The sequence below is a fragment of the Oncorhynchus gorbuscha genome, linkage group LG16 (genome assembly GCF_021184085.1).
Source record: "Oncorhynchus gorbuscha isolate QuinsamMale2020 ecotype Even-year linkage group LG16, OgorEven_v1.0, whole genome shotgun sequence".
Lineage (NCBI taxonomy): Eukaryota > Metazoa > Chordata > Actinopteri > Salmoniformes > Salmonidae > Oncorhynchus > Oncorhynchus gorbuscha.
In genome coordinates, this window is record NC_060188.1 from 41056296 (window position 1) to 41068442 (window position 12147).

The following is a 12147-nucleotide window of genomic DNA, read 5'->3' on the forward strand; positions in this document are numbered from 1 at the left end:
GGAACTATTCTGCAAATAAGTTTAGTTTATGTTCATGTTTACCAATACTGATACATGTTAGGTTTGAGTCCTGTAGTACAACTGCAGTTATAAAGTGCAGTATAACTGTTGTACGCGGCAAATACTGGGTCCAGAATAACGTTTTTTTTACTGCAGTAATTTTGCAGTGTACCTGCATTTAGAGTGCAGTACAACGCAGTTATTCTGCAATTACTACATCCAAAATTCAACAGTTAACTGCAGTTAATGCACTTTTTGTCAGTTTCAAAACGGCAATCTTTTTCTGTAAGGGCAGTGCAAACTGGTGGGAGAGAGGTCATTCATCCCTGTCTTGTGCCCCTTTCTAAAGCGATTCATCAGATAATGCATTATTTGTGTGTATATCAGTACATTTGTAACAGCCTAAACACAACGAGACTTATATTCTATCAAAAAAGCCTCACGTAATTCGACACTCTATCATAGACCTCCATACAAAAAAAGGGTTTATCTCATTCGGACAAATTTTGGGCGCAGGAAAATCCTCTCGCTTCGCCTCTTACGCTCTTGCATTGATTGAAGAAAAACGAGGCCAAATCAGGTATTGCAGTCAAAGCTCTCCAAACTACAAATCCCATGAGTGACCTGCACGGCAAAAGCTTATCGATGGCTTTTCATAATCATCAGCGCTTGGAACGTCAATGATAGAATGTTGAAAGTGTTTCTTCATCTGCAAAAATAATAACAACCGTTCCAAATCTTCAGCGCGCTGTCCTGTCGTCGCTTGCATACCTCCGACAGCATTCCTAAACCAAATGGGAGTTTCCAGGAAGTGGCCATATTGGAAGCACTACCAAGCTCGTTCCCCTGTGTCAGTTTACGGAGAGAGTGAGACGAGGGCAGTTAGTTCCATTTTGCCTAGCTAGGCATTAAAACGTATACATTCCGCACCATGGCTGCTACGGATGTAGATATATTTTCCGTAAGTACACTAATACAGTTTTCTGCCTATCAGCGTATCGCAATATGCATCTATGTAAGGGAATTTGCAATTATTCGTGGGAGTGTGGGCTATGTGGACTTAACCGTAGTGAGCAGAGATGGTGGAAGTGATTTCTCTCAATAAGTGTTCACGTTGGATTGTTTGATGGTGTTGTGCTCGGGACATGGCTCATTAATTATTTGCGAGTTTTGTAATGAGTTGACTACATACAGAGGCATAACGTTATTGCTGTATTGATAGTAGCATATACCGGTAGTATGTGCATTGGTGTAATTCCTCCATTGAGTTACACCAGTTGATAGCTGCTCATACCACGGTATGGTACCTACAGGAAATTGTAGTGACGCCAAATCTCCCTGGACAAGCATTTAGCCTACCCAATATTAGCTACAATGTAGCAACATTGTTTACTAATCATTGGTTGGTTTTATCTAATCATTGATTTGACCTTTTTCCTTTGAGACACAATGTGGTTACATTGGAACTTCCTGTTTAGGCAGTCTAAAATTATGCTTAGGCTAGCCTCCATACTAATGATTTAATGTTATGATGGAGATTGAATTGCCTTTTTTGAAGGGAAGATGGGCATCTTTTTGTTCAGTAGCCTAATTCAATTCTCAGGGATTTTTTTAGACTATTTTTTTTACATTTACATTACATTTACATTTAAGTCATTTAGCAGACGCTCTTATCCAGAGCGACTTACAAATTGGTGCATTCACCTTATGACATTCAGTGGAACAGCCACTTTACAATAGTGCATCTAAATCTTTTAAGGGGGGGGGGGGTGAGAAGGATTACTTTATCCTATCCTAGGTATTCCTTAAAGAGGTGGGGTTTCAGGTGTCTCCGGAAGGTGGTGATTGACTCCGCTGTCCTGGCGTCGTGAGGGAGTTTGTTCCACCATTGGGGGGCCAGAGCAGCGAACAGTTTTGACTGGGCTGAGCGGGAACTGTACTTCCTCAGTGGTAGGGAGGCGAGCATATATATATATATTTTCTATATATATATATTTTGCAGCACTTCATTGTTCATTGTTTCTTTTTTATTTAACTAGGCAAATCAGTTATGAACAAATTCATATTTTACAATGACGGCCTACCCCGGCCAAACCCTCCCCTAACCAGGACGATGCTGGGCCAATTGTGTGCCGCCATATGGAACTCCCGATTACGGCCGTTTGTAATACAGCCCGGGATCGAACCAGGGTCTGTAGTGACGCCTCTAGTACTGAGAAGCAGTGTCTTAGACCGCTGCGCAACTTGGGAGCCCTGATGTAGTAGTTATTTCTCTCTGAATACATCCCAAAACCTATCCTGAAGATACAATGTTGAATTGCATTGGATTCAACGTTTCTTCTCAAAACCTCAAAGCCAGGATGTTGAATTAAAAACACATTTCAACTTACTTTACCAGTTGTCTGTACGGTTGGTCCTTTTGCAGGTAGGAATGTGATACAATTTAACCACAGGAAAGTATAATTACATTAACTTTTCAAAGCGCTGGTACGAAGTTCAGATTTCTATGATCTGAAACATGCGCAGAACCACGTTGTGTACATACTTCGGGTGATGGAAATCTGAACGCACTACCAGTGCTTTGAAAAGTTGAAGTAATTAAATCAAATCAAATCAATAATTGTCACATGCTTCGTATCAACCGGTGTAGACTAACAGTGAAATGCTTACTTACGGGCCCTTCCCAACAATGGAGAGAGAGGAAAAATAATAACACAAGGAATAAATACACAATGAGTAACATTAACTTGCCTATATTCACAGGGTACCAGTACCGAGTCTATGTACAAGGTAATTGAGGTTGATATGTACATATAGGTGGGGATAAAGTGACTAGGCAACAGGACAGATAGATAAAACAGTAGCAGCAGCGTATGTGATGAGTCAAGAGTTATTGCAAATAGGGTCCATGCACATAGTCCGGGTAGAAATTGGTTAACTAATTAGACTTTTCTATGAATACAGTCTCACACTTCAACTTGCAAAACGACCAACCACACGGACAACCCGGTAAAGTAGGTTAAAAAAAAAATCTTCAAAATTCTGTCTTTTAGAGGTTTGTGAGATTAAACTTTCCTGATCCAAATGCTCATTTATGCCCATCGTAGAATTCAATGTAACTCAACGTATGGTCTTCAGGGCAGTGTTCATTTTGGCAGCTATTTTAGATGGTCTAGTTTTAGTCTTAAAATACCTTTTTTGTAGTTTTAGCCATGTTTATGTCATTTCATCCTTCGTTAGTTTTAGTTATCAGTCGACTAAAACTCTGGACAATTTGTCTAGTTTTAGTCACAACCATTTTAGTCACAAGTCAGTGCATTTTTTTAAATATTAAATTATGAATATTTAGGCACATTCAGATAGCCATGTCCAACTAGGCCTATTATTCCTTTGTGTACCTTAGTTGGCAACATATGATATTGTGGCAGATTTTAACCAATGCCAGCCATAATTAACTCTATATGCTATGGAGCTTTGACTACAGGTTAAACAATTTACAGCTCTGATTTTCTCCACATCATAATCAAGGGGGCCAAATAACAGTGGCATTAAAAAATGGCAGAAGTATTACTATACTTCTAAAATGTTACATTGTTTGAGTTTTTCTCCCATGGGTCTCGTTATAGTCATAGTTTTAGTCAGGAAAAATGGGTAATTGACAAGTATTTTTCGTTATAGTTATTGTTGGGGAAATTAACACTGATTCAGGCTACCCAAAACCTAAACCTGGATTGTGATTACATGTCATCAAAAACAATGCAGAATATGAATGGTGTGGTGTGTGTGAGGCATGAGGCTACAAAGACACCACACACGATGGTGTGATAAGCTTTTTTGGTACAGGTCCACAGTGTTGATTTAACTTTTAGCCAATCCATAAGCACATTCCTTGAGTTGTTGAATTAGACAGTAAGCACTAAACTGCTTGGATAAGTAGATTAACAGAGGAGCCACTCCTTCCTCAACTTGTCACATTTGATTTAGGGAAGGGAGATTTTTCACCCTAAAGAGAGAACACCTCCTAAATTACAGATTGCATGCAGATACAGTACTTCCCATAGGTTCCATTGTATTGCCCAGTAGGGGCAGTGATTACAGAATGATCAAGCCAAATGATTAGATTTGCGTATAGGGAATGCAGTGAAATTGGTGTGAGGAACAACTGTGTCATTCCTATTTACTACCCAAGTTTTATGTTGTAGCCTACGATGCAAGCAAGACGATTTGTTTGAAGGGCACTGTTAATTATGACTGGTTGTTGATGGGGAGGATGTATGGTTGATTGCATTGATAGGTTGAAGAAATTAGGGTGCAGAAAGCTATGTGAAACAATCAGTGTCAAAACAATAAAACAAGAGTTGTAGGGGAGCATTGATCGTATTGTACTAAAGCAATCTATTTTAGCCCTTATTTATATAATGAATTGCCCGTAGCGGCTGTAGAATGTTTGATGCTTACTGACCCCTAAGAACATCAATGTGTTATGATGCCAACATAATGCATACCATTGGGCCACGCACATTGCCTTGAGATGAAAGGCATGCTAATGAGTTTTGACACTTAAAAAAAAATATCATTTTTTTGTTGTTGATGCATATTAGTAATCCTATTTTAGATATGCATCTGCTGCTTGCAAACCAGTAGTGTTATTTCTTGGATATCCACTTTTTCTTTGACAGTCTTTTATTCCCATCAGTGGAGGCTGCTCAAAGGAGGACGGGGAGGAGAACCATCCTCAGTGAATTTCATAAAAATAGTGAAATTAAAAAAGTTTGAATTTTTAGGTAAAACTATTCTAAATATATTCACGTGACCAAATAATTGATTAAAACACACTGTGTTGCAATGGAAGTCTACAGTAATCTCAACAGCACTCTGTAGGGTAGCTCCATGGTGTAGCCGGAGGACAGCTAGTTTCCGTCCTCCTCTTGGTACATTGACTTCAATAAAAACATAGGAGGCTCTTGGTTCTCACTCACTTCAATAAACTTACTTGGTAATTATGACAACTTCCAGAGGATGTCCTCCAGCCTATCAGAGGTCTTGCAGCATGAACTGACACGTTGTCCTCCCAATCAAAGGACCAGAGAATTAATCTAGTACTGAAAGCATAAGCTACAGCTAGCTAGCACTGCAGTACATAGAATGTGAATAGTTGACTCAGAGAAAGACAATAGTTGAACAGTTTTCAACAAATTAATTTCTTCAAAAATGAAGAAGTAAGAGAGATTTGGTCTTTTGTCTTTTTCCACACTTTCAGTTTCACTTACTTAGCTAGCAAATACAGATAGTTAGTTTGGTCTACTCAAACACCTGGATCAAACAGAGGAATGCCATGTTAGCTAGCTGCCTATAACTATCCAACACAACACTGGAATTCTTCCAAGTCAAGGTAAGCTTTTGGTTTTATTAATTTATTGGCACCGGGACCCACCAGTGTAAATGCTGAACTGCTTAATGACTATACACTGTAATGTTACTGCATGATTGTAGCGGGTTTACTAACGCATTAGTTCTATTAGCTATGTTGACTAGGATGTTACTTTAGCTAATAAGGTGATGACGATGTAGGCTGTGTGCAGCGGTTATGACATGGTTTGGCAAGCATTTTTTTTTGCCTGGTCACATACAGCTGATGTGTTGTGCATTGAAGTCCACAAACGAAGGAGAAAAGGTGAGAGAAGGAATACAACGTGGCTGCTATGAAAGTGAACTGTGTTCCCACGTGATCAGGGGTGTATTAATTCTGTTGAAAAACATTTCTTAAACGGAAGCAAACGAAATGGATAAAAGTACCTGAAATTGTCTAGTAGAAAGTCTTGTTTGCAACTGTTGGACTAATGATGACACCCTAGATGAGCTAGATGCAGGCATGTGTGTGCAAGGCAGTATTGAATGTGTCACTGTCTGTCACCTCAAAATTCTCTCCACCTGTGTGCACCTACGTTGTAAACTTTCATTCATAGGCTAGGGTGTAGCAACCTCATGATGGGTTAAGGGAAAATTAGAGTATCATATAGTAGCCTAAACCTATCGATGTTACATTGAACTGGGTGAATGGAGTATGAATGACCGTCATCCAATATGCTGTAAAAGACATAAGGCAATGCTTTTGGAACATTTTTTTTGTCCCCCTCATCATAAACGGCACTGACTGCCACTGATCCCCATGATAATGAAGTTTCTAGCATTCTCTGTAGAACGATTTGGGACAGATTCTTGTAACCTGAGTGTTGCATAATCTCTTTTTATATTGACCACACAACACAGTACAGCCTGGAGGCTGGGCTGTCACATCCACTGTTGTAAAACACTGATTAGCTTAGGCTGTGTGGGGAGTCAATTATCCATGTTATTTTGATTCCTATATCTCACCATCTGATGTCATACGCATGTACAAACCTATGAAACTGTCGATTTGGCTGTAACTGAATTTCCTGACACCAACAGATTGGTATGCTCCTGCCGATCTTGTAAAATGGCCACTGCTGTCTCCCCTCTCCTCGGTCTCGTTTATGTCTTTCCTTTTGGACAGCGGCGTGTGACGAGAGAGACGGATGAGTTTCTGCCAGACAGGCAGCTCTGTGTACGAGTGTGTTTATTAAAGAAAATATAGACTTTATTTTTCCTTGGATGCCTGGTGCCATGCGATGACCTAATCTCCACCATCTGCATACTGTAGACCTGTGCAGCCTTGTGTTAATAATTCTCCATTATACTCCGTGTAGTGCCAGTAGCAGCAGTAGTGTGTCGCTGATGGGTTGTGTGTTAGTTCACTAAAGCAGATCGACTTCAGGTGGGGATGAAAATTCTACTGGAGGTCTCTGTTTGTCTGGGAATAAATCGTCCCAAGATTCATGTTTTGCCCTAAGGCTTAATGTTAACATTATGTTTTTTTTGTTTAAGTACTTTGTCATTTGTAATGTATTGTCACAGATAAAGCAAGGGACTGTACAAAGAGCTTTCAATTCTTGTCAAGGTTTACTAGCCTCCCGGTAATTACATGGAAATGGAATTACGCAGAGACTCTGATTTTTCACTATAAAATGTACAGTCGTGGCCAAAAGTTTGGGAATGACCCAAATATTAATTTCCACAGTTTGCTGCTTCAGTGTCTTTAGATATTTTTGTCAGATGTTACTATGGAATAATGAAGCATAATTATAATCATTTTATAAGTGTCAAAGGCTTTTATTGAAAATTACATGAAGTTGATGCGAAGAGTCAATATTTGCAGTGTTGACCCTTCTTTTTAAAGACCTCTGCTATCCGCCCTGGCATGCTGTCAATTAACTTCTGGGCCACATCCTGACTCATGGCAGCCCATTCTTACATAATCAATGCTTGGAGTTTGTCAGAATTTGTGGGGTTTTGTTTGTCTACTCGCCTCTTGAGGATTGACCACAAATTCTCAATGGGATTAAGGCCTGGGGAGTTTCCTGGCCATGGACTCAAAATATCGATGTTCTGTTCTCCGAGCCACTTAGTTATCACTTTTGCCTTATGGCAAGGTGCTCCATCATGCTGGAAAAGGCGTTGTCACCAAACTGTTCCTGGATGGTTGGGAGAAGTTGCTCTCGGAGGATGTGTTGGTACCATTCTTTATTCATGACTTTGTTCTTAGGCAAAATTGTGAGTGAGTCTACTCCCTTGGCTGAGGAGCAACCCCACACATGAATGACCTCAGGATGCTTTACTGTTAGCATGACACAGGACTGATGGTAGCACTCACCTTGTCTTCTCCGGACAATCTTTTTTTACCGATGCCCCAAACAATCGGAAAGAGGATTCATCAGAGAAAATGACTCAAAATGAAAATGACCCAGTCCGCAGCGGTCCAATCCCTGACCTTTTGCAGAATATCAGTCTGTCCCTGATGTTGTTCCTTGAGAGAAGTGGCTTCTTTGCTGCCCTTCTTGACTCTAAGTCTTCGCTTCACTGTGTGTGCAGATGCACTCACCTGCCTGCTGCCATTTCTGAGCAAGCTCTGTATAGGTGGTGCCCCAATACCTCAGCTGAATCAACTTTAGGAGACGGTCCTGGCGCATGCTGGACTTTCTTGGGTGCCCTGAAGCCTTCCTCACAACAATTGAACCGCTCTCCTTGAAGTTCTTGATGATCCGATAAATGGTTGATTTAGGTACAATCTTACTGGCAGCAATATCCTTGCCTGTGAAGCCCTTTTTGTGCAACGCAATGATGATGGCATGTGTTTCCTTGTAGGTAACCATGGTTGACAGAGGAAGACCAATGATCCCATGCACCAACATCCTTTTGAAGCTTCCAGTCTGTTATTCAAACTCAATCAGTGTGACAGAGTGATCTCCAGCCTTGTCCTCATCAACACTCACACTTGTGTTAACAAGAGAATCACTGACATGATGTCAGCTGGTCCTTTTGTGGAATGGCTGAAATGCAGTGGAAATGTTTTTTGGGATTCAGTTCATTTGCATGGCTAAGAGGGACTTTGCAATTAATTGCAATTCATCTGATCACTCTTCATAACATTCTGGAGTATATGCAAATTGCCATCATACAACCTGAGACAGCAGACTTTGTGCAAATTAATATTTGTGTCATTCTGAAAACTTTTGGCCACGACTGTATACCAAAAAACCAACAACATTGATTTCAAAGTTTAACAAACTGTAGGACTATATGCACAAGGATTACTTTTAATAATTTCCACTGAACTTTTTACAAAAACACATTTACAGGAAAACTGTGCAGATACAAAACTTTGTACCAGAATAACATCGAGGGAGGGTTTACTGTGATTCAGTTAACAAACTTTGAACAATTTAAAAAGTAAAAAAATGTGCAGATGCAAAGTTGTCATTGTGCATGGAGTTTTATGGTTTGTTAACATTGATTTTCAAGGTTTTTGGTTGGCATATATTTTAAAGAGAAAAATCTCAGCGTAGTTCTGTCACTTTGGAATCACCCCCACATATTTCTGAGGTCAGCCGTTTCCCATGCAAATCACTGGATCAAGAGGAAGTGTGGTTTCCTTTCTTTTAACCAGAGTCTCTCTGAAAGGTACGATCTCATGACTCTTATACTATTACTTTGCACTCCTATATAAACTCCATTCCCTGACTAGTGTGAAGGATGGATGCCTCTCAGCTTATGTGACGTGTGCATTCAGTCAGAGTTAATCTCTGAGGAGTTCGTGTCCACATCCGCAGTTCTGTATGATCCTTGAGAAAACACACTGGAGCAGGTTTTGTGTTTGTTTGCATTCCCTTTGTGGCCCTCAGTCGATTCCAATTGCACACAGGCCTGCCTGCACTGCTCAGCTCTTAGGCTGTGTCCGGTGACATCACCCCCCCCCCAAAAAAAAAAAAAAAAAGAAAATATGCAGCCTTAGTAGGAAAGACTAAGCCAGACATGTGGATGAGCCCATTGATCTCCAGATGTTGTCTCTGCTTTCCCTGCACAATGGAGATGGGCAAGATACGGGACTACATTATTGCCCCCCCCCATGACTCATCATTAGAGGGTAGCTGTTGTTCACTGAGGTGGGAGTAGGCTCACTCCCTAACTGTTGCAGTTGCCAGATTTATTTTGTGTGACCTCAATTAATCCCACTTGATTTTTGGAATCTCTAGTCTCTTTTCTGTGCAGAGATGCCACCTCCTGTTTGAATGATTACTCCAGCTCCCTCCTCAGCACTCTCCAGAGTGCTCATCTCATTATTTAAGCTTTAAGGCACATTATGATGAGCTACATGTCCTGTATAATGTATTATCTGAAAATGGTATATGCATAGGGGACAAATGGAATGTGGTGGTGGTATTTCATATTGCTTATGTCCTCGATTCACAGTAATACGTTTTCTCTCAGTGCTTTCACCCCCTCGCATATCTCTAGCCCTGCCATCATTATTCATTTATTTAATGCTTTCTTTTTGCAGAATGAAGAAAAGCGTAACCTCAGTTTGGGCGGCCATGTTGGTTTTGACAGCCTTCCCGATCAGCTGGTCAGTAAATCGGTGACACAGGGTTTCTGCTTCAACATCCTCTGTGTAGGTGAGTATCAAACCACATGGTAGTGCAGTAACATCTCAGGGCACCTTATTCCCTATATAGGGATCTGGACAAAAGTAGTGCACTATATAGGGAATCGGGCGCCATTCGTTTTGCAGCCAGGGTTATTTCTGTCCTTGATATGAACGAGAATTAAGACGACTGCTGCTGTGAAGAGGCTGAGAGAAGAATGTGCCCCCCTGAGAGTTATTGAGACCTAACAACACTTTTCCCTCTCTTGCCTCCTAGGGGAAACGGGTATTGGCAAGTCGACGTTAATGAATACACTTTTTAACACAATGTTTGAGAACGAGGAGGCCAGCCACTACCAGAATGGCGTGTGTATGCGGCCCAGAACATACGACCTCCAGGAGAGCAACGTCCACCTAAAGCTGACTATTGTGGACACTGTAGGTTTCGGGGATCAGATCAACAAGGAGGAGAGGTAAGCAGCAGATGCTTAGAATCCTACTTTCAGCTGTTCACTAATTGAAACATTGCCATTGAGTCTCTCTATCCTTTTCATACTCACAGTGAATGATAACATGCCATCTTTTAGAGTAAATTGCTTACATTGCCTGGAATGTAGACAAGACAAGCACGGTCACTAATTTTTCAGGACATTTTTTCCCCGCCCCCTGAATGGAGCGGGGTTTAGAAGGATGAGGAGGAGGACATTCTTGGTTTGAACTACAGCTGTGGGACTGAGTGTTTGTGTGATCTCCGCAGCAAGATGGCTCACACGCCCCTGAATGATACAGTGGGAGGAACAGGCCGTAACTCATGTTGTTTGGGAAAAAGCTGCAGCAATAATGCGTCCCAAATAGTCTTTAAAGGTCATCAGCGACGCGTCCTGGGAAAATAGCTTAGAGACGTTAAAGTCGAGGTTAAACATTGCGTAGATATGTTCTTGGCAAGCCTTTCGATCACTTATTTACCCTACAAGCTACAGTATAGTGGTGGACACAGGGATGTGACTAGTACTTTTAGTCCATGATTTCACAAGCTAACCAGGGTTTAACAGTGACTTTGATAGTTTTTTTGTCTCACTTCCTCAGAATGCTAGATTAAACACACTGGCATATTAAATGTTCACCTCTGTGACCTCTTAAATATATATATTTTTTTTACACAAGTAGATGCTGGATACTTGAATAAAGATAATTTCTGCACACAGACATCTGATACCCCCACTGGCAACTTTGAAAGAAACAAAGAAAGTACATGGGATAGTGGGAACAAAAGGAATCAAAGTCAAACTTTGTTTTACACTTCGTATAACTCCATTGCTTTTCATTTTGCAGTTATAAACCGATAGTGGACTATATCGACACGCAGTTTGAAAACTACCTTCAGGAAGAGCTGAAAATCAAGCGCTCCCTCTTCAACTACCACGACGGGAGGATCCACATCTGTCTGTACTTCATAGCTCCCACTGGGCATTCACTGAAGTCCTTAGATTTAGTTACCATGAAGAAACTGGACAGCAAGGTAAAGGATCAACTACCACCAATGCCTTGTGGGCAAAAAACCGACTGCATCCTATTGTTTGACTTAAAAAAAACATTTAACTTTGACTAGTATGAATTTCAGTTGTAGAATAGTCAGATATTCATTGTAGGTCTGGGGACCCACAATGTCCTAGAAAAGGAAGCGACAGACATTCCACATAGCATTTTGTTGGATAGGATTTCCTGAGGTTTATATCATACCCTAGTGTATTGGTCAGAATTATTAAGCAAGTATGATGCTGTAACTTCTTACTTCTTATGAAGATCTTTTTTCGTTCATGGTTTCGTGTGAGTAACTGGGTATTGGGCAGCAGATCCATATTTTAGAACAGTACATTGATTTCAGCCTATTGGAAACATGAATGGTCGGTGCCTTGTGGAATTCATCTCATCGCTATTGCAGTTGAAGTAATATAATTATTTTTTTAGTTACCCAAAAGGGGCGGGTGAAATGTGTGAAACACTCAGAGGTTGAGACGGACCTGACAATGCATACAGTACTCAAACCCCTATTAACGACAACCTTACAGAGCTTGTATATCAGGCCGGTTGTACAGCCTATAAAGCGGTTCTAGGAGTGGTGGAGAGGCAATTACAGGCTTGTTTGT

The 12147-nt window shown here is 40.8% G+C and overlaps 1 protein-coding gene across 3 annotated transcripts in view; it reads left to right on the forward strand.

Moving 5' to 3' along the window:
• The first annotated feature begins 661 nt into the window (after window positions 1-661).
• LOC123998822 (septin-8-A) overlaps window positions 662-12147 on the forward strand; it is a 40349-nt gene continuing 28863 nt past the window's right edge. For 2 of the 3 annotated variants that reach the window (XM_046304016.1, XM_046304017.1), the window contains exons 1-4: window positions 662-961; window positions 9917-10031; window positions 10278-10473; window positions 11333-11519. In XM_046304016.1, coding sequence (XP_046159972.1) covers window positions 932-961; window positions 9917-10031; window positions 10278-10473; window positions 11333-11519 — 528 coding nt within the window. In that variant the 5' untranslated portion in view covers window positions 662-931. The remainder of the gene's footprint in view (window positions 962-9916; window positions 10032-10277; window positions 10474-11332; window positions 11520-12147) is intronic. The other variant, XM_046304018.1, reaches the window with a different exon arrangement.